General features: G+C 44.8%; 1 protein-coding gene across 1 annotated transcript in view; it reads right to left on the bottom strand.

The window, feature by feature from the left end:
• The window catches only part of csmd3b (CUB and Sushi multiple domains 3b), a 138,035-nt gene that overhangs the window by 66,669 nt on the left and 47,663 nt on the right, over positions 1-23,703 (bottom strand). The window contains exons 4-5 of the mRNA XM_061267724.1: positions 15,803-16,000; positions 1,497-1,704 (exon numbers count right to left, since the gene is read on the bottom strand). Of these exons, the coding sequence (XP_061123708.1) occupies positions 1,497-1,704; positions 15,803-16,000 (406 nt within the window). The remainder of the gene's footprint in view (positions 1-1,496; positions 1,705-15,802; positions 16,001-23,703) is intronic.

The raw sequence follows: 23,703 nt of genomic DNA, 5'->3' as shown, positions 1-23,703 counted from the left end.
CTGCTAAGTCAAATTGCCTTCAGGGTCTTTCTTTTTTTTTTTTTTTTTTTAAATAATTCCGGTCCGGCTAATGGGAAGAGCCGAGTCAACAGAGCCACTTTGTCAACATGAGGCTTCAGCAGTTTTTGCAGGGGACACAAAGGACAAACATTAACTAATTGTAGTGTGTGAAGACGGCCGTCGCACAAAAAAGATTCATGGCTTGATGGCGACAGCTGTTTGCTTGAGGTGCACGCAAGGTCCTCTGACTAACATGGCGGCTTCTTCCCTCACTGCCTCTTAACCAAAAACATGCAATCGTTGACAATTACTTGAATGACGATTCCAAAGACAAATTTGTTATCATCTGCTCCCATACGGTAGCCTGATTTCCGTGACACAAAATGGCCTTTATGTATATCAAAACAATATTTCATAGCCTCCAACTGCTCATCGATTTTGGCAAATTAGGGTATTGATTAGTCGAGGTTGTAACCAATGTGGATCTAATCACAGTGCAGGCTATTAGTGTGTCATTGATCTGAGGGGTGGGGGGGGAGTCATGATGGCTGCTAATGTTGTCTACACCGTGAACCCGGGCCACTATTGACCAAAATACTGTAGTACGCTAGTTTCTCTCCTTCTGTGAATGCCGTAGAGACCTTTACTCTATGAAAAGCTTTCAAAAATTGGTTTGCACACGTAAATGTTTTGACAGGATTTTTTTCAAAAGACAGAAGTGAGTCAGCGGACGGGACGTGCTGACGTCTCCAGGGAGACATTGTTAGTTTATTCCACATCTCAACCGAGCCCCCGTCTGGAATGGAGTTGAAAACTTCATATTTGCTAAGTAAATGCGACGGGAGATTTCAGTTGCGCACCGTAGCCCATTCAGCCAGATCGGTGTGGACGTTGACACATAGTTGGCGTGACTTATCCTTCTCGAGGAAAGTAACATGGGATTGAGTCTGTTATAAGCCTGTGGTCGCTGGCTGCAAGGTCGGGAGATGCTCTACAGTCGGCTCGCTTAATCCAAGACTCCTCCCTTCCTTTTTTTAGGCCCTATCAAATCGGACATCGACTTGCACACAATGAGGGGCTAAATGACTAAATCTATTTTATTGCGCATCAAAATAAAGCAAACGCAGTTCCAATATAACCTATAGTACATTATGCTCTGGTTTCTTGGCTAATAAGCAGCTACATTATTATAATTCCCACAACATTTAGTGGTGCACATGGTATTTATGCTCAATTGGCATTTGGATTAAAAGGGCCTTGGAAAAACTCTCTTCCCTGTAAGGGGTCCCCGGAGAAGCTCTGCCGTAGGCTATGGCTTCCTCACTTTAACGCATGATCATAAATACGGAAAATATCGCTACGGAAAACGTGAATATATAAACAAAGCAATTAAAAAGAGTAATCATCAATTCTCAAGTCTTAAGCTTGAAGGAACTCAAATGTATATTTGTCATGCAACATCTTGCCATCCAAACAGGATAATGAGCGGAACTCACCAGATGGTTGGGGGCTCTGATCCCTCCACCTCCAGGTAGTCATATTTCTCCTCAGTGTGGAAGTCTGTAAAGACGACAGAGATGGTGTCTCCGGGTTCGGCCAATAGGATCCAAGTACAGTCGGCCTGGTTACCATAGTTGCCGGGGTAACCGGGACTGGTCACCACCCCACTGCCGCCCCGCACAGTGCCCCCACATGTGTCCTCAGCTGTCAATCAAATCAGAGTGACAAATAGAAAAACCTGGGTTAGGGAGAGGAGGAGGGACTTTTTTTCTTTTTTTTTTGGACGGGTGGGTCAATTCGGAAAAAAAAAATGGAATGGGAAACTGATTTCCACTACACCAAGCAGGCAAGACAGCCCGACGCCCCAGCTTCTCTCTCCCAATACGTGCTGATGTTAAAAATGGACTTGCCAATTGTTAATGATCAGAAAGGTAGCAATTAAAGATTTGTGCGGGAGGTTAGGCTGCAATTCCCGTGGTCGACATTTGACGCCCTCTCTCCTCAATTGGCGACTATTGCCTGATTTGCTGCGTAACAGATAAAGACACATGGATCGGCGCTGTGCACACGGCATAAATTATAAACATATAATTTATACAGAGGACGGGGTTGGAGGGGAAACATCGTACGCCATTGGACCTTTTTGCTCCGCTGGGGCATCAGATGTTAGTAGTTAGCGATTGCTGCTTAATTTGGTCCCCCAGTGGAAAAAGATGCAATGTCAACTGTGAATATAAATTATAACTGTATAATTTATTAATAGACACATGACAAATTGGGTCGACAAAGGACACAGACACCAGCAAGTGCAGTTTCCCAGCAAGTGCAATCAAGCTTCCGACTGCAATTGCTGATGGGTTCTTTGACAGCGAAGCGCTCCAGGTAGCCACAGGGGTTGCCGCCTTCAGGGTGACAACACCCCGCCCCAAAAAAGCAGAAACACACTCACCACATCAGGCACGCACACTCGCACAGTCGACGCGAAGTACGCCACAGAAGGAGCCAGGAATAGAAGCGGGGATCTCGGGAGCGGGTGGGTGAAAGCAAAACAAGACGTATGATGAAAGAAAAAGGAGGATTTTCTTTTCAATGTATTGAAGTAATGTAAAGTAACAAATGTGTTTGTTGTTCACGCTGTTGCCATGTTTCCTACCATCAAAGAAGCACTATCAAGGTAATGTTTAAAAGGAATTCGTTTAAGACGGAACTGTCAATGTCATCCACCCGGGGGGGGTGTTGCCGTGATAGCCTGGCTGCTTAAGGACAAACATTTGTAAGCTGCCTTCACACCTTTGCCCTCAAAGTCCCTGGAAATAGCTGCTGCATCGATGGGGGAGCGACCTGGCAATTTGCAGAAGGTGAGAAAATGTCTGGCACCGGCGCCGTCTCCCGCCGCATTCTGTACGGACATCACTGTGGTTTGTCGAAAGAGGAAACATCCCCCTAGGTCATGTGTTTGTGTTATCACAAACCCGTAGGGCACGTGGGAAATGGCGGGACTGACTTTACCGCTGTGGTTTCATGGCAGAGGCCAATGGAGAGTTCATCTATCAGTAAGCGCGTTTCTTTGCCGCCCGGTTGCACTTTAGATATATACTCGTGCTGCACACGGCAACCTGGGGAGGCCCAACTTGTGTTTCAGCACCTAAGCATTGACCCGCAAGATGGACTTGCGTGTGTCATTTCAGATCACATCAGCGAGCTACACTTCAGCCCTTTCTTCACCTTTCCCTGCAGTCGAGTGGAATCTTTTCCGCCCAACGCAAGCTTTAACACAATGTGGACCCATTTTTAGTTACATGCCTTAGCTGGTGCTGCTCTTTTGGTATGCAGAATTCCGAAGAGCTCAGGAATACATTCTCTACTACCTGTGCGTAAACAATTAGGCGTCTTCAAAGTGTACAAATACAGTTGCTAACCAAAACAGCAGCACACGAGTGTCGATAGGCCAAGATTTTATAACATACATTGATGAGTGCTTTTTTCCTGTGCTATATTTCACAAAATTCATTTTGTTTTTAAACCTCCCTTTCACCGCTCACATTGTTTAATATGACGGACTTGTACGACAAACGGTCACCAACGGCCAACAATGAATCCCAGTGGAAATCTTCACACTGGTCTTTTCTTCTCCTCCACTCCTTCTCATGAGGCCTTGGGAGCTTTGATCCCTGCTTCTTAACTTGCTTATCCCTGCCTGCGTTTACCATAAACCCCCCGCTGCGCCGTCATCAATATCCCAGTCATCGGCGTATTCCTTCTTTATCCCTCTCCGTCTCGCTGCGTGCTTTCCGGAGATCTCCTCCTCTTTGCTCTTCTCGCTCCTGATTGCTTTTGATATTTTTTTTTCACCTCTTCTACCACAACCACTATAACTCCAGCTCTTGTTTGCATCGAGTGTAATCTCCGATATCCCCCGGCACACAAATTCCAAAAACACCACGGGTTCAATCAGCCGCTGTCAGCATGAAGGGATTACGACCCGTCTACATCATATGCTTTTTTCCCCGACTTCAGGCTGCATCCATTCTTCCCCGACCGCTCTTTATCTACATCCGCACAGCCATCCATCAAGGTCGCCTTCTATAGTGTGTGTGTGTGGTACCGCTCCATGTATAGCCATCAGTCAGTCTCAACCAGTACCGCTTGCTCCCGAGTTTACCTGCTGGGAACAATTAAATGGACTCTATATGTGCAGTGAATTTCTCCATAACAACCCTTTTTATTTTTCCACTTCACCTGACATAAAATGTAATATAACTGCTCACTGGCGTCCCATCTGCAGTTGAGTAAACGTCTCAAACGCCTCCAGACACAATTTGTTGAAAGACCTCCCCATGTCATTTTACTTTCCTCCATTTTCAATAACAACGCTTCATTCCTCAACAGTAACTCGTTGAAGCGTTCCAACATTGCCCATCAGCACTTCCATGAAAGACGTCAGCCTCACTTTCCTCCGAGGGCAATCCATTTCCACTGCGCGAGGAACCCTGATGCCATCTGACACCATCTGGACTTTCCCAACCAATGCTAATTTCTCTTAACCCACCTTGGCTTTTTGTGCGACGACAGCATTAAGCTAATGGCTATTTATTTGACAAAAGGAGTGTCGAGTAGGCGTTTATAGTCAGGTGACTTTTATAAATAACGACCCTGGTCAGAGTCTTTTGTTGTCAGTCGTCGTCCCCCGCTCTACATACATAGCATCAGAAAAAGTGACAACGTGGAGTAAACAGAGTCGACACGGTGACCTTCAGTGGCGCCCACCATCTGCCCACAAATCAAGGAGCAGCTGCCGCCTGCCACTCAACTAACTTGCCCGACATTTAGTCCAATTAAGGCAGAAGCGCCATGGAACGCTCCATCATACGGAGGAGATGCGCGACAACGTCCATGATGGATGGCGTTTTTAATTCCGACGTTTGACCCCCGATTACATTCGATTTCCAAGTTGGATCAAATCCGCATGTCACTAAGCGGCTATCGTTCATTCCCCAACTATTGATATTGTTTAACCCCCTTTCTTTTTACAATGAATGATTCAATGACTTTTTAAAGCTCTGTAGGAAGTCCAAGTTTCTGTGATGGGCCACTTTTGAGGGGGTGCGTGATTAACACCTCACAGCAAGACACCAACCACCGCCGGAATCTTTTTCTTTTGCGTCGCCACGAGTAAACCATCCATGGCGGTTGACAAATCAATCATTTTGCGTGCGTCCCGACGACGCTTCATTTCTCTCGCCGTCGTTGAGCGAACGCCGCCCCCGTTGCTTTGGAAATGATCTCAGCCAAGAAGAACGATCAGAGGCAGGGGTACAAGTTAAGGGTAAACAAAGCAAAAGAGACAAGACGGCGTCTGTCTGAATCTGGAGCGGGTTCCAGATGAATGAATCAAACAGCCACTCCGTTTTCTCATTTGGGTGTTGTGAAGAGTTTCTAAATGATCCAGCCCGACGACTAACTCCTCAAAGTTGTGATTGATTGCCTCTCCCGCTTATTCGTTCCACACAGCTCCCTTGCTATTATTCACACGCATTTAAGTTGCATTGGCGGACGTGTTGGTAACACCGCCGTTATCGGTGAACGTTAAATGTCATCTGTGACATCTAAAACAAATAGCGGCACGCCGGGAGTTGAACGCATCATGGCCCTGACAAGAAACGCTCCATTGGTCTACAAGCAGCTAATCAAATTCATTCTTCTTTATCCCAGAAAAAAAAGGCGAAGAAATCAACTCATACATCTAACAGGGACAATGTGAGAAATTTAAATCTATTTATTAATATAGTCATACTAATAATACTAACATGACTACTAGCAATATTAATAATGCTAATAATAAAAACAACACATTATTTTTAATCTAGCTAATTTGGGGGAGTCATCGGTTAATTTTGAATCTCTTCCAAGCAGGTGCGAAGTGTCCAGTCAAGCTTATAGTAAAGGCGAAATCACACAGACCACCACGTTAATCATCATTGTGGATGGTTACAAGTAACATCCCCGGGGTCCCATTAACTTTTAGCGCAAGAGAAGAAGAAGGAGAAGAAAGCGTTTGTCGCATCAAAAAAGGTCACCCACGACAAGAAAGCGCTTAGGAAGGGGAAAAAAAAAATGAAGACGCCGCGCTGTGAGAAGTGTCACTTGCGTTTCCGACGTGAGAGTTTTTAGCAGATTGCTGTCAGCTCTTACAGCCGCCTTAATAAGATGCTGTCACAAAGAATTTGAGAGATAAATGCCACACGTCTCACAAGGTACAAAAAAACTTTTAATTGTCCATATCCTGGCAATTCCTTCAAGACTACCTCGGGTTTATACAGGCTGTAAGGTGCCATTAAAACACAACAAGCTCACATATAATGCCTAATTTTATTTCATCAGCGCACCCATAAAGATGCGGATAAAAGTCACAATGTGAAATGACTCATTTGTGCTTGGGTAGAGATGGCACTTCAAGACTTCCCAGCTTTTCTGGCGACCATTTCCCTCGACTTGTTGAGAGATGAAAATCAGCAATTGAGAAGCTGACAGATGTTTCAAGGACTTTGCAATGGTTAAAAGTCGTAAGTGGAGGCTATCTTGTAATCCTGTCAAGACTGGGATGAAACGCCACCAGATGATGGACAGAAGAGAGAGTCATCAGCGATGTGAAACCAAAACAAGGTCAACTTTAATACGTCTCGTCCAATTGTTTGTTCACGGGCGAAAATAAAAAGCGGGGGAAGTGACAGCGAAACAAAGCGATACGGCAGCTTTTCATTTTTTTGGTTGCTTTATTTTTTTGACAAGTTTAGCGAACCTGACCTATATGGCAGGAAGAAAACAAACTACTTTTAGCATGCTTATTTTATCTTTTTTTTTTTTTAAATAGCCTCTTAGCCACCAGGCAAGATAGGAATTTTTTGTATTTATTTTTAAACAAATCCACGGCAGGGCTCCTATCCTGTCCTGCTCTCTCACATGGTGTTGGTTTCTCACTAAATGTGTGTCTGGAGAGTTTAATCTGCTCTGTGACAAAACTCATAACATTTCTTGTCATCCGACTCCATTGAAATGACTGCAAAGTCCATTATTCAGGTGCTGCTACCACCCCAAAAAATATGATGTCATTTGAATTCGGAATTTAGGAACTCTATAATATTATCATTTACGAAAAACTATATCGTTATAATAATAGACTTTTAAACAGCTTGAGCATCCTGATTAATTCATTGCTGCTCCATCTGTTGTGTCCACCGGGGGCAGCATCATGCAGTCATGCATAATCAAAAAGCTTTTCACAACTTCTGTAAGTAACTCCGTAAACGGCTAAGTTGTTTGTTTTTTTTGCAGAGGACAAAGCATATGTATCTGTTACTATGGTTAAATTGTGTGTCGCCATGTGTTGCTCCATTGTTAGTATTCAATTTGATCATATGAACAACACATTAAACTAAATTGCCAAGCTTTTTTCTCATCTACCATCCAATGCGGGCACATTGATCGCAACTCTAAACTCAAACAAGGCCCGAGTTAATGTTATGCTCCTTTTGCTTTGGTATCTCTCCACTTCAGGACCGCCCAGTAACAAAGTCACACTCCATCCTCGTCACTCACGCGTCAAGAGAGGCCTTGCGGCAGAGCCAAACGCAGAACCTGGCTCCACTCGAAGCTAACTTCCAACCAACGGGGGAAGAAAAGGGGAGGTGATGACGGATGATTTCAAAAGTTGGGGGCTTGAGGCAAGGCAAAACCAATTAGAAGTCACAGGGGAAGCGGGTGGGCGGCCCACCGCAGGATGAACGTATGACGAATGGATATTGGATCAAGACGAAGATCAAGACGGTGATGGAGGGGCGGGAGGATTGTTGGGAAGACAAAAGGGAGATGAGATGACAGATGAATAACTGAGATGCAGATAGTCACAGTGAGAAAGAGGATTGAAGATTGTTTGCGGAGGTAAATTAAAGATAGCGATCGCAGATGGTCTGCGCTGAGCCGCCTTGTTGTTTACTCGCGAGACGCTTGTTCGCAATCCGCAATTGACATAGTGGATGAGAAGGCTAATAAGACGGCTGACGAAGCGAGCGATGACTTAAGCCAAACGAGACAGCTGCGCGCTGTCGTTGACGCAAACACATGAGTTGTGAAGGAAACGTTTGGCATCATGCAACAAGCAAAAACAGTCACGCAAATATGGCTGACATATCACGAGCTTTCTGACTCAAAATGAAATAACTCGTTAAAAAACATGAATGATAGAAGCACGCAGTCAGACCACCACCTTCGGGTGTTCTACTTTGGCTTTTCCATCAATTTTCTCCAATTTGTAACCCACCCACCATCTCCTATTCATGTTGTTGAGTCATGACAGAAAGGCCAATTGCATTCATTTTGTTTTCTTTTTGAAACGTGTCTCTCTTTGCTTGCTGCCTCTTCATTCTTGTGGAGAAAAACAAGCTCATTTCTAACGCGCAGAATTTGACCCTGCCGGCCTTTGAATAATTGATGACCCCAAAGCGGTCCGCTGGGGGGCAATGCACTTCTAATATTCAATACGTGTAAGTTTAAAAATTTAATGTCCGACCGCAGATCAAAATATTTTGACATCCTGCGACCAACCCCTTTTGATAGTACGTGTTATCACCAATGCATGCCTTCAAACATTTAACTAGCTTCCCTTTGCTCGCCACCGACTATTTCCTGGAAATATCTGAATATCTCAATGCCATGCATAGGTGAACAGCTCAATTGGCTTCCTCCCTGTGGGTGAGAAGAAACAAAATGCAAACCTGCAACAGTGTGTGGTTATTGTTCTCGTGTCATCGTTGCGCGTTCATGTTAGTTGAGCGTCCAATCTAAACAAAAATAGTGTTTCTCCTCGGGGAATGTACGTTTGTGAGATTACTTTTATGCCGCATGTGCAGCCGGTCCATGGGAAATGAATAGAAATGACTTGAATAGATGTGAAAAGACACTTCCTTCATTGCTGTTCTAGGATGGAAGGAGAAATGTGAAGTGAAAATGAGCATTCACACACCTGACTGTGTGATGGCAGAGCAGTCCACATGGGAATTAAGTGGAAAACCCTATGAAAATAGGTGTCTCGGCAAAACACACCAAAATAGACGACTGGTTCCCCTGAAATTTCAATTTGATCACAAAGTCCACAGTGCAGACCTCCGCCAAGCAGAAATTTCATTAGGCGTTTCGGCTCTCACTTTGACGACGACGTGCGGATTTCCCGTGCAATGCGTCCTACTTAACGGAAATTTCCATCTAATCTGTATAGCGCACGAGCAACATGTCGTCTCACCGCGTGGCCTCGTCTATTTATGCTAAAAAGGGCATTATGCATGCAGATGTAGCACCACAACAGTGGTCTCGGCGGTAACCCCCCCCCCCCCCCCCCCATCCTCCCCGAAAAAACAAACACATCCATCATCATTCCCATGACAACTGGGGATAGGGCTGTCAATCAGCCAGGGGTTCCGCTCCCCAGGGCGGGGAGAAGTCTGTATGGTAAAAAAAAAAACGAGGAAGACGACCGTCACGCACACCCAGGTGCATTAGGTTCATTAACTCGAAACATTCAAATAGTACACAGTGTCACTTCCAAAACTGCAATGCATGACACATTGCTCGTTATTGTCATTTAAGAATAATTGAGCAAGATTATCATCAGACACGTCACACGGTAAATGCTCGGTGGAGCTGTGACCTTGCTTTGCTGATTATTCGCTTTTGTGTAATTACAATTTCACTGGGAGATGAAAAATGGGACCTGCACGGTTTGAAATTTTTGCAGCAAAGTTAGGTGCAGTCCAAATACCTGCTTGAGGTTAGGGTCCTTAGTGGAGGTCAGTCAAATTTAAAGGTGGGATGTGTTTTTCATAACTCTAGCCTTGTCAGACTTCATGGAAAAACGTGCAGACAAAAAAGTGAGTAGTCACGTTTCCATTTTAACGAGCTTAAAAAGCTTTTCGTGTTGCTCCTCCAAAGTCTTCCTCATCTCGCCCCCGGCATGAATCGCAACGCTTCTCTATTTTATATTATGAATCGAGTTAGCTGCTCCCATTGTTGTAAAGGCATTTGTGATTGGGCACCGCATTTCATTTTTAACGTTCCGCTGATCGAGGGAAATCCTCATCTTAAACCTCCAACTTCTTCCTCAATACAATTTTGGCCCTTAAAGTATGACATGTCCCTGCACTCCACTGCTTCCACACATTTGTAATCACGCAGGAAACGCACATGGGCAAGTGAACATCCTGAATCATTTAGTGACTAAATGAGTCCCTGCTGACTCCAGCTCGAGCTTGCGTTAGTGATTTTGTGCGTGAACGAAAATTTGGTTTGTGTGTTGTGTCCGCATTGTGGCTCCCCTTTGCAGCGTCAGCATCTTGTCGCGGGGAAAGAGCCATGGCGGTAAACACACTTTTAATTCAATCACATTAGAGTTAAGTAAAGCGCACCTGCCATAAGCCTTCTGCATACGGTGCCGGCCAAAGCGCAATTAAGTCCACCCATTGAAACTTTTTTTTTTCCACTGACACGGACGGTGGTGTCATAAGTGAAATGCAAGACGCTGATAAATTTGTCAAAAACTTGCATAACAACAAACAGCGTGACATTTCTACTGATTATTACGCCTTGTTTATTTTGAATTAAATCCACCCACTAATCCAACAGCACCTGGCATTAAAATCGAGATACCGGATGAAAAATCCTCATTAGTCAAAACATGTTTTTTAAGTCATTTAAAAAAAAAAAAGTTGAAACAGTCTTCCTCGCCCACTGAAGATCAAAACCTTGTCTAGTGCAAAGCTAGCGCTTTGGCGCCTTCTTGTGGAAGGGAACTATGATGAAGTGAGGGGTGGAGCTTCAGTTAGTCTGTTTTGATCAACTCGCTATGTTGCATGATTATATTTAGGATTTTTTTTTTGTACAACAACAATGATATTTGTTGACAATAAATGAGACTCAAGGTCATATTTTCACTTATTAGTTTTGTGTCGAGTTCAAGACAAAGTCACAGTAGACGCGAGCACATTGGACCCGAATGCTACTTTCTTGTCTATGATTTTATGCAACAGGAGATTAATGAGTGTTTAATTACGTTGAAAAGTTCCGTAGTGAAGCAACGATGATTTGGAGTGTATCAGGCGGAGGGAGCATCAGGTGGCGTCGCGCTCCAGTTAAAGCAGCCGAGCCGAGCCGACCCCCGTCATGGTAGCGCGCAATTGTGCTCTTTGTCACCACGTGCACCTCCATAAATAGACAAACGAGCGGGTCGTATCGACTGCCTTCCAGTGCGATTACGCTAAAAACACACTTAATTGGTTGTCGCCTTCGCTCTGGTGGTTGCTACTGTGTAAATATGATTATCGGCCAAATGTGTTTGTTTCAGATTATTGGTCGTCCATCCAGCATGTCTTCTTTTTAAAGACAATTTGAGTTTTCCAAGCTGCATATTTGCGATTGAATAGAAATGAGGCTTTTTTTTTTTTTTTCAATTACTTTTTTCAAACACCATTACAGCCTTGAGGCCCGTACAAACAAATGTTAAACAGATGCAAACAAGCAACTCTACAAAAATCTAAGGAAACAAATCAGAGATATTATGTGTGGTTTGCAGGTCATGTAGAGCTGGTTGTTAATGAATGTTGGATTGACAGAAAGTGAATGAAGGTGAATGACGATGAGCAGGGGACCCGGGATAGAGCCCTGGAGCACACCTGGATAAGACCCTTGCTTACTATTTTCATTTTAGCCAGAGCTTTAATGCAATGCAAAAGGTACTTCAACATGGCCATTTAAAAGTTCTACAATGACATTTTTTTATATTCATAATTACTTAATGGGTGAATTAATTTTCAAGGCCTGCTCAAATGGCGGGTCAGACTGTTCCCAGGGCCCAAAATACAAATACGGCGGGGCTTAAGATCATCCTTATCCCCCCCCTCCTCCGATTGTCAAGGCTGCATCCGTTGCCCCGGTAATGAGAGACGAGAACATTAGAGGGGATGAACTAAGAAATGAAATATGTGGCTTGTGAGTGTGTGTGCGTGTGTGCGTGTGGAGTAGGAAGCAGTGAGCAGGTCTGCAGGCGAGAGATAAGACCACTTCAAGTGTCACTACAAGACACTACATTGATCTGCGGGAGACGAGGCAAGAAGACGGAGGGGAGGGGCAGGCGGGTAAGGAAGGGACTGTGATTAGTATGAATAATAGACTTCTAAACACAATTCCACATGCACTTAAATTGTTCTTATAAATGAACTCGGCTCACTATCTACCTGCCACATAAATAAAACCATTTGCAAAATTCCAGCAGGGGAGGAAAGGAGTCAGGATATCATATTGTTTACGCCGAGGATATATGACAAGGCAGTTCAAACGGAAGAATTAGCTCATGTTATTGCCGTATTTCGGCATAAAAGCAGCTGCCTGTCTGTCTGTTAAGTGGGAGGCCTTTATTAATATTCAACAATGTGAACAGGATATTACAATTTATGTCTCGTGAAACGGGAATTGAAAATCAGATAAACGGGACTATTACGGAGAGACGCAGTAAAAGGAGAAGAACCGAGGCGGACCGGGGGGGAGCCAATATACGGCGTACCTCGTTCAAACATCATGGACACGTGTCATAATTGATTGACTTGGGTATGTAGCGACTGTGTGTGTTCAGTATTTGTGTGTGTGAGCTCCAGATGGTAGCTTGAGTGTGCTCGTCTACTCCAGGGAATAGTTAGACTACTTAAGAGCTTGTGCATATACCAAACAGGGTTAGCCCAGAGTGGCAGCATTTTGTTTTTCCAGGCATTAAAACAAACAAAAGAAACATTGCGCAAAAAGAAAATCTTTTCCCATATTATTCATAAAGTGCGCTGTCGTACCTCATGCACATGAGTCACTGCTCACCCCCTCCCTCACCTGCTGGGCCAATGGCGATATTAATTGAAAATGAGAGGCGGAGCCATGGGGTGCATGGAACCCAGAGTCTAATTTAAGAAATAATTTTACCCATGGAGGTGGTAGTCCATCACGAGGTAGGAGATTTGTATTCATTTCTAATCGATTTTTTCCTGTATTCTGCTAATTCTAAATCCTTAATTTACAAATAATGGCATTGATTTTCCATTCAGTCCAAGAGATGGTATAGCCCCTGTTTTCTTTTTTTTTTTTCTTCGCTCCATCAAGGAACAAGTGCGGATGATTGCATGCCCTTTACAGGATTATTCGGCTTGATGTCACCAGAATGGGCACAGACAAAAAGTGAGCGAGCGACGTAGCATCTAAAGTGTGTTCAGGAATTTCAAAGCGATGACCCGACTTCGCCGACCACCTTTTTTTAATACAACATTGCAGGCTATTATTGTAAGGGTAGGAGGGGGGAAAAAAACAGTCGAAGGAGCAGGCTGCAAGCGTCCGTTTGATGAACAGGTTGTGTGAAAGGAATCCAGCAGCTGCACATCATCTCATTAGTAGCCGCCGCTGCCGCCATAGCAACCCGCATCAGCAGCCAGAACCAGAGCCGCGGACTTTACAGAGCGTCCCGGCCCGGCCTTTGTATGCTGGAGAAAGTGACTACTGAGAAGCACTAAAGCAGACATTAAGAGTATAATAGTAATGAGCTCAGACAAACATTAAGGACACTTTTGAAGGTTTTAGTTTGGATTTTTTTTTCTTCTCTTCATACAAATAGGAACAATGATCCAAGTAAAAATATATATTTGATCTCATTGAAACAAATTTCAAAACATGTACATTGACCACCGTAATTTTCGGACTATAAGTCTCGGTTTTTTTTCATCGTTTGGGTGGGGGGGCGACTTATACTCAGGAGCGACTTATATACATATATATGTTTTTTTTTTTCACTTTTTGGGGCATTTTATGGCTGGTGCGACTTATACTCCGGTGCGACTTATAGTCCGAAAATTACGGTAGTTAGCTTTAATATTTCATTCTTAGTACATATTGCTGTCACAGGATGGCATCAAAGCACGATTTTTCTTTTAGGCAAGGCTAGAGGAGCTCCTCCCCTCACTTCAACATGGTTCCTTGAGCCCAGAACAACCTTTCAATTGGCTCTAAAATAAAAAGTGAGCTGCCATCCAAGCATGCACAAAACAAATACGCTCAAATGATTCATTCTAAAACGGATTACCCGAATTGCACTGCTCGTAATTTGAATTAAGTGTATGACAAAATTTGTGAGGGGGGGGCGAAGGCTCCAGCCTGCTGCCCTGCGTTCACGGTGCTAGCTTAACCCCTCTTAGCCTCGCTGACAAGAGTGACAGAGACATTACTAATCCGCCAGTGACAAGTGGCTTTTCCTGCTCCCCAGCAGCCTCCTTCCCATTTTCCATCATCATCCAGAGTGACTTGACACTGGCGGAAAATGTTACAATATTACTCCTAATCGGCTGCGTAAATCAATACGGAGATAATATGTCTTTAATACAACATTAAATGATGTGAAGCGAGTTATTTACCCACTTTGGTATCGGTCACCGGTATCGGCTGACGTCGTAAAAACCCGATAGCTTGAAATAAGGCAGGCATTGGCCCGATGCATGAATACAAATCGAAAGTCATCCATTTTGGTTTGAGGCGGCAAATGAACACACCCCACGCTCTAAATTGTCCATGTTGTCATTTGTTGTTTGTCTGTGTGAATTCTAACGAGTCCTGAGTGCGTCCCGCCTCCCGCTCCAAATCAGCCCTGACCTTAATGAGGACCAGCGTTATAGAACACAGAATTGAGAGTGAATGTTCCCTATTAGACAAAACGCCAATGAACTCTTTGACCCTCCTCAGCCAATCTTAGGTGTCTTCAATTAGAAAAAGTAAAACGGCGGCTGTATGAAAGATGCAATGCGAGTCCAAGCCATTCTGCCACCACTGATGTCTCTGGCGCGGCTTCCATTTGAGTTTCTTTCATCATATTGGCAACCGCGCGCACCCCCCTCAGGACCCCCCGCTATTGCCGAGACTTGCGCCGCGTCTTCGTGATTGACACCCACTGTGTCCTTCATCGGAATTCGAGCAATTAACGGACTCATTTCCAGCAAAGGAGGGAAGAGGGGGCGTCAAAAAGCAAAACACGAATCTGTTTCACGCTGCGATTCTTTGGCGAAAGCCACGTTTGAGTCGTCTCCGTCATCGCTAGTCACTTTTAATCACATTCTAATGAGCTTGTTTGTGTGCCACCGTGGTTTTGTGTTGACAAAACCTGCTAGTGAGGTGGCGCAGCGTGAGTCCAGGACGTTAGATATGCCTTCTATTTGGTTTTTGGGATTGGGGGGTGTTGACTCATTTCATCTCAAATAACAACCATTTTGTACATGCTACATTTGTATTATGGTCCATTTTCTAGAAAGCTTGAAGTTAAAACAAAACTTTTGCTTTGGGAGTTGAGATTTCTAAGGCTCTAGGAGTTTGCGGATCATGGGTATGTTTAGAGTTTAGGTGTTTAGGTTCAGGATTAGATAGGAGACTAGGGGTTGGGACATAGGGTTAAAGGTGAGTGGTTTGTATTTTGGATTAGGGGTTGAGGCAAGAATTTAAGGGTGATGCTCGGGTGCTCAAGGTTTAGGATTAGGGTTGGAGATTCAACGTCAGTCGGGGTTCAAATTAGGGGGTGGGATTAGTGGAAATGGTCAAAAACATGGACATGATGAACAAAGACGGCAACGATCCGAGATCCCTTCGCTCACACATACACAAGCACGCACATGCATGTGCCAGGCCTTTCACCTCCGAACATTCAGTGAAGCCAGAGCACGCCAAGCGGCGGCACGGCGTGTAGTACCTCGACATATGGGCGCGGGGAAGTCCCACACGGCAGTGTTCCCGGCATTGAGCACACAGGTGAGCGTGGCGTGGCCGTCCAGGACGTAGCCGGACACGCAAGCGTAGCGCACGCTGTCCCCCACGGCAAAGCGCCCGCCGCCGCTTAGCACCGCTTTGGGCGGGACGCCGGGGTTCCCGCAGGATGTACTGTGCAGCTCTGTGGGCGGAGAACAGAAGAGAGTCAGTCGGGTAAACCGGGCGGAGCGTCACTACAGCTGCAAATTTATGATCATACAAAAGCACAATGCATCCCATCGGAGCGCTTATAGATTTCAATTAGCATGTGGTTGATGACTGGAGTGGAACTCCGAGGAGTGCAAAGCTTTATGACACTCCAAAAGGCAAAAGAAACTGGCATCTTTTTTTCCTGAAAATATTGCTCCTGCTCCAGTTTTCCTTATCCACATTCAAACCTTTGCATTCAACGGAGGCAAATCTAACGTGACTGAAAAATAGGTTGCCAAAGGTCGCTGAATTCCTCAATTCTGATTTCTGAACAGTGAGAGTCGCACAGGACTATGTTAAGCAATTATAAATCAAGATTACAATGGTAAGTAGCGATTCAGCTCGATTGTTTTGATGAACACCATGCGTGAGGCCCCGTGGGAAGCCAGACTTTCTTCACACACTGCCAACGGGAGACCAGGCCCGTGAAGTCGAGCAGATGTTTGCCTCCGTGCGCCGTCGTTTCTGGCAGCACAGACCGCCGCGTCCTGCGAGAGCATTTGCGTGCTCTCCGGTCGTGGCGGCCTGATGCCAAGAAACGCGATTCAACTTTTTTGGAGATCCAGACGCCGAGGAAAGCGCGCTCGCTGGGACGGAACTGACTCGTCTTCCGCTTCCTTGACAAGTTTTTCAGCTCTGTCAAGGTGCAGGACATGTTGAGAGCAAAAGGGTCTCCCGAGAGCAGGCACCATTATGAAAAGCGGGATCCCTCGGCGCAAGTCAAAGATGTCAGATGTCATCAAGATAGGCAAGGGGGGTGGAGTGGGGGAGAGAAACGCTTTCCAGATAAACAACTCAGGGTTGCGCAATGCAGGCTGAATTTTCAAAAAGTTTGCATACCGTACACACACATATACATACATTCTTGCATATTTCACTGAGTACAATATTACATCATATATTTGACAAAACTCCAAATGAGATGGAAATGATCAGCTGCAGCCGTGCAGCCTTTAAAGTCAAATGACTTTTCTCCCTCAAGACGCATTTGCCTGTATGCATATGTTGCTGGCAGATGTGTACTGTATACACATTGACTCGATATTTGAATCGGAGAGCGAGAAGGAGGGAGGGAGAGCGAGAGGGAGAGAGGAAAGGGGGAGCAGAGGACGCTACGAGCCATAAAGCAGGATGCTGATGGGAGACCGGGGACCAGCTCTGCTCTTACAGTTTCCGCGTGATTGATACAAGGATGAAAGCGTGCAGACAGATAGGATTTAGGGAGGGTTGGAGGGGGGAGGATGATTGAGGGGCGGCTGGGAAGGAGGAAAGAAAGGAGGAGGATCGCTCAGACTGGTTAAGGGCAACCATGTTACCAACGTTAGCGTCATACACGCTAGCGCCACTACATCAAAGTCAAGTTACTGCCCTATGTAGAGCGAAAGATCGTATCCTATTGTGTTAAGGCTTTCATCAATGATTCCATACGTCGTTTTTATTGGAGTTCAGATATTCTAATGAAGCCTTGTTACTATAAATCTTTTGTTCTTTATTATTAATGCCTATGTCAATGGTTAATCACTCTGTAACAGATGTTTCATTCCATGCTAATAGATGTAAATACAGGGAAGCCCCGCTGAGGAGCCGGTGGGCGGCGACGACTGATCGCTATCACGCCAATTAACGACTTCTAGATCGTCATTTAACTCCGAGACGCCTCGCTATTGTTGCCGGAGCGACGCTCATCGCTCGCCGTGAGACGTGCCTCCCTCTTTCTTTCTCGGTAAAAAGCTTCCACGATATGAATAGCATCCATTACTCGGCTAATGAGGGCCGCGGCGCTTCAAACTTTTTTGGGCGGAAAAGTAGAAAACGAGGACATAATTGACTTAACGGCGGGATAAATTTGCCTCCAAACGAGTCTCGGCTCCAGACGAACCAGTAAAAAACAGAAAGGAAATGAACATACTTTTACGTACAGTCATTAGTTGGGTTTGAGCTTCCCGGTAGAGTCTGCCTTCGCTGAGGACCCCCGGCTTATCTCAACACACACATAGAAAGGCAGGGTCATCCATCATTGCGGCGGCCCCACCGTGATTGGATGTCGGGTTGTGACCCGGCGGCCTATTGATTGTGTGGCGTCGGGATGCTCGCAGACAGATTTAATACGACGCGCACACATGCTATTGCCACGTTGCTTTCATGACTTTTTCATCCGGGCTTCCTTTAAATGACATTCCCTCATTCCAATCGTTTGCTCTACACGGTTGCACGTGAACCCCCGCTTTATTGCTCTTCATCTTTTACACCGCCGCTATAGTGTGTCATTTTTAAATCAATACTTTCGAGGGGGGCGTTTACATTTTGACCTTGAGGTAAGTATTACAGTTGGAGTTGAGCATCTTTAGTTCAGAGGTGGAGCTATAATAAATGACAGAGAAGATTTCCAACAACTTGAAGCAGTAGCTAGTCGTCATTGCATGGTTTGCATGTATTGCATTTGAAGACTTAATCCATGCTAATGTCCAGTAGCCTGTCTATGGACTTTCCCATTATATGTTAGCATTAGGGTAACTGATACTTATCTATCTTGTAAGCTAGCAGACCTGGGCAGCACCAGCAATCGCGCATTCCGCAACACCAACTCACTATTTTACATTATGAAAGTAAAATTGTCTTTGATCCGCCTCCCCGAGTTTGCCGACATTTCATAGTTCCATCACGACACTGGATTGGGTCGCCAGCGGTCGTGCCAGACTCTCGCCAGTTTACTGCCGGGCGCCCTCAATTATTTATCATCACCTTTTCTTCCTCCCTAATTACTCGTTCCGTCTTTCCGTCTCTGCCTCGCTCTTTCTCACCCCTTGTGGCTCTCCCCTCTGGTCCGCCATAACGATCATTCCGGTCTCATTCGCTTCATTACAAGCTGCTGCTTTTTATGGCCCATCTGTAGACTGATCTGCATTCGTCGCACGCACGCAGATACGGCAGGCCGGGATACAGTCATCTAACCTCCACTCCGGGAAGCATTTACCTGGACTTTTATTTCTCCCTTGATAAGCAATTACAGTTACGGCAAAAAGAAAAAATGATAATAAAGGAATGATGGAAGAAACGTCAGACGCTTTTATGCTTTTACCGGGTTTTAGTGAGATGGATGACACACCCAAAAACAAAACGTCTGTCAGCACCGTCTTGGATTAAAGAGGAGCCATCTTTGTTTTTTGTTCTTTCACCTTAACAGAACAGCTCAAGGAGCGCACAAAAGATACATATGACGGACGAATCGAGCAGCAAGAAAAAAAAAAGGCATTTTCCGTTAAAAATCTTTCAAATTTGGAGAGATACTCAAACGAGTAGTGTTCATCTTCTCGCTCCTTCTTTGACTCAAAAAAACAGAGTGGATACTCCACAACAAAAATCTTTGCTATTTCTTGAAAAAGTGAGCAGTCAAATGTTTCAGGCTCATGCTCCAAACCCGGCAGAAAACTTCAATATATTCCTAATTCACTGGCACATTTCCACTCCAGAGGCCTGTCCCTCCTATCGCCCCTGAGAACCTTCACGCTCTTCTCATCCCACCATGCATCAAGTTCAAAGTAGTCCTCCTCACTTTCAAAGGCTTCCCAAAGCACCTAGCCCTTTCCTCCGGCTCCACCGCTTGAGGTGTCCAAATACATCGCGGTCATATTCACATCTTTACAAAGTGCGCAAAACGGTACGAGTTCCCAAACGGAAATATGAGGTGTCTATAAAATGACTTGAAGTGTGAATAGCTGAGGGACATCCATCAAGGATTTAAAGTAATCACGCCTCTTTTGCTTCAATATACATCAATCTAAAACGGATCGAAAAGATCCAGCAGAAAGCTTTTTCCATTTGTTTTCTTCCCTTTCAGAAGCTTGGCGCTCTCGGCTGTAATATTTGTGCGATATTAGCAGTATTGACAGCGGGAGGACGTCTGTCTCCCTTCACTTTTAATAACGTCTCCGCTGAGCTGTCTGTCATTCAGACAAGAGCAAATTCTTTTTCTTTTGGATGACGGCTGAAAGCGCGCATAGGCCCTGCGCACACACATACACACATACCGTGAGATAATGCTATTATTGAATGCGTGGCATTGAAATTGGATAATAAATGTGGCCATGAGCCAGTCGCTGTTGAACAAAAATGTGGAATTCGAAAAAAAAAAAGTCTTAGCATGGTCAAAGTAAGCTGTTTAAAGATGATCAAGCTCGGGAAATGTCAAACAAAAGTGTGACAGATCCACATGACATAGTTTCATCTATTCTGCTTAAGCTCCAGTAAGTTTTTGAAAAGCTGCAATGTCAGCAACTCACTTTCACACAACATCCCAGCACAACCTTACAATGACAGTGATGAACATCTCTAATAAAGCAACGGTCGCAGCCACTTCAGCGCCGGTGTGATTAAAAGCAATTATCATTATTTATGGAGGCATCAACCGCAGGGGGAGGGGAAAGAGACTGCATCCGACGACATCTGGCAGCCGGGAAGGTGTCATTTCTCCGTGCTAGCGTGTCGCTAATGCTCGTGGAGATCAAACGCGACAGGACTGGGAGGCAACATCTCGCTGGATCTTTATTACGCTGCAAATGCACCTTCATCCCTGCAGCGAGCGGGAGTCTGGCTTTAGAGCGTCCGTGCCTTCATGTTATCCGGGTGCCGCGTGAACAATTAGACACGGGGTTAGCTGAGAAGTTGGTAAGCAACTCCAGGCCATTTTAGCTCCGTTCTGGACAACCAGATAAAGAGCAGGTTAGTGCTGAGCCTACTGCAAAAAGCCTTGCTACATAAAAGGCTAAAAGGAATTGAAAAAAAGGAGCAGGTTGCTGTTTTCCGTCAGGTCGACACAATTTAAGGGCATTGTGGTCTTTTGAAGATTCATTTTCTCCATTGCAACGCATTCATTCATTATTAAAGTCATAAGAAATTCATAAGAAAGTCAAAAAATCTTCTTTGCAATCATTTGTCAAATGCACTCCCACTAGTGTAAAAACTTTATTCTGATTTATGGAATATACGGTGCTGCAACATAGCTCATTAAAAAAAAAGAAATACACATCGCAAACTGAAAAATGCCATCGCATTGATGCAATGTCACAAGGCGCATCTAATAGCTAGCGACTTTAGAACAAACAAAGGCTAACCAGCGCCAAATACATGATAATTCACGGTTAGCTGCTAAGCAACCAATTCCAAATATACCAGATATAGTTAGAATAGATGGTCCAGCAGCGGAAGGCAGTCACAGGGGGAAAAAAAATATTACCGAGACAATCCTTCCACTAATGCACTGAATTGTTTTACTAGTGAGGACGAGATATCAATATTGAATCACTGCTCGGAGGGCAGTGACAATAAAAGAGCATTCTTCACCTTGGCGTGAATTAAAACTTGCCGTGTGCACCCGTGAATATCAGGCCCCGGTATTAATTAAAAGGCGACAATGCTAATTGGCTCGAACAATAACGGCTCGTTAGGCCCAGAGGGACGGAGCCGGCGTCCAATAGGAAATCGTTTTGTGCAACACATGCGCACCCACGCACGCACGCACGCACGCACTTTGAAATTGGTTCCATCTGGAAAGACGGCGTCACCTCGCATAGCGAAAGCAGAGGCGGACGGGGTTAGCCAAGGCAGATCGAAAGCTACAGTCTGTCCCGAAAATTGAATCGATATCCATTAAGAGACTCAACAGCACAGTGAAGCGGAGAGGCTGAGAGAAAGGGATTTCCAAAAAAAGATCAGATGCCATATGTGACATTGAACAGAGCTGAGTAAATGAACGCGGCCCTCCAGAGCTGATCAATAGCGCGCGACACTTCTTCGCTGGCCGAACACACATGCACACGACGCATCTTTTGCCTTTCGCTGTCTTCTCGGCTTTTAGTGTCAAGGCTTCATCGGCGATTGTCGCTACGATGTTCAGTCCCGTGGAGAAGATGCTCTGTAGCTTCACCTTGAGCAGGTCATAGTATCTTTGCCTTGGGACAATAAGAAGATGTTTGTTTGCGTGGAATGTTTGTCTAAATACGATAACCGTGATGTCAGCGAAGGCACGGGTAGATTAACTCTGCAGACTAACGATAGCTCAGGTCTGTTGAGGAACCGATCCACCCAGTCACAGTAGATGTTCCGCATGACAACAGTCGCCTTGCCAATTGTGACTCTGATGTCTCGGTCTTATCTTCCAAGGTAGACCAAATGAGTCCGCCTCCACTGACCGTATTCTGGCACTGGCGTTGATCTTCATGATCTTCTTTGTATTGATCCACAGCCCTGTCTCTACTGATGTTCTTCTTATCTCGCATCTGGTAGAGGCTATCTGAGTGCAAAGTCAAGGTCATCCAGTTGTGTTCCATTCCTGGTCATCCCTGCTGTGGTGCTCTTCACGTTCCAGGAGGAAGCAGAATGATGACAGTGGACAACTGGGCTGACTGTTTGACCTAAACAACTCCAATTGGTCAAACTAAATGAGGTAGATGATGTCTCTGGTCATTTTCTTCCATCTTCTCCAATGTAATTCTTCACATTGTCCAGACCATGATTCCATTGTAGGTCTTGAGATCTCCTAAGATGAGCTTCATCTGTCTCCCAGTAAAAATTCAGTTACCATTTACTAATTTAGAAGAGACACCTTCAACTTTATAAGCTTTCCTGTAATTCTCATGCCAAGAAGTGCCAACTCTCAAAAGTGTCTCTCTGCTCGATGTGACTGCGGTAACAAACATTGACGCCCCTAGGGGTCGCCAGAGGGTTTTTTCTTTTTTTCCTTTTGAAAGCCTCCATTTCAGCAGCCACTTCAGATGGATCTTTGACTTATCCTCAAAGAAAGTGACAGCAAGTGTGGTGGCGTAGGGGTGGAAGCCTGCGCAAGGTTAATGCTGCTAAGTGATGGATGAATTTTTAAGCGGTGTACACATTAGTGCCAGTGGGGACACACCCAGCATGTGTGCTGTCTTGGAAAAACTCTCTTCCACTGGTGAAGACTTTCTCGAAAGTTCTAGTCATTGTCTTAAGCAAATGGGAGGACTCTGCAAATGCATTAAAAAAAACAACAACTAGTAGCTCAAATATGTTTTTTAAATGACTGCAGCACGTAACCATTGCATATCAGCAGTTACGAGGACCATTGTGTTTGTTAGAAGACCATGCATCTGCTTCTTGCAACTATTGTTTTCTTGTGGTTAACACACCATTATACAACTTACCCTGGCACTGTCTATTAGGGCGGCAATTGGAGGAAACATGCTATATGTTTATTTGCGCTAACACCATCGGTGCGTGCGTTGCTTGGCTAGCTTTAGTACGCGCGTGTCAATCTGTGTGGGTATCTAATAGGCGCGCTTACTGCAGTGTGACTTATTAAACCCAACGTCACGGAGAGCTGAGTGGCAAATACAAGCATTACATGCAAACACACGCTCGTCAAAACTTCAAATATAACATTTAGAGATCGAAATGAAGAGCTTGGATATCTGGCTTAATTGGGCATCAATGGATCATTTTCAAGTTGACTATGATTCCCAGACAAACAGTTGTGAAAATCATTCCGATGAGGTCAATAAATCATCTGGCGCACATCGAACTTCTTTTATGTCGCTCGCTACACTTTCATTAAAATACAAAGGCCGATATTAGACCGATAACCACCTTTTGGGACATGTTTTG

Source organism: Syngnathus typhle, linkage group LG20 (assembly GCF_033458585.1).
Source record: "Syngnathus typhle isolate RoL2023-S1 ecotype Sweden linkage group LG20, RoL_Styp_1.0, whole genome shotgun sequence".
Lineage (NCBI taxonomy): Eukaryota > Metazoa > Chordata > Actinopteri > Syngnathiformes > Syngnathidae > Syngnathus > Syngnathus typhle.
Note: the sequence above shows the minus strand (reverse complement) of the source record. Positions and strands in the feature narration are given on the sequence as shown.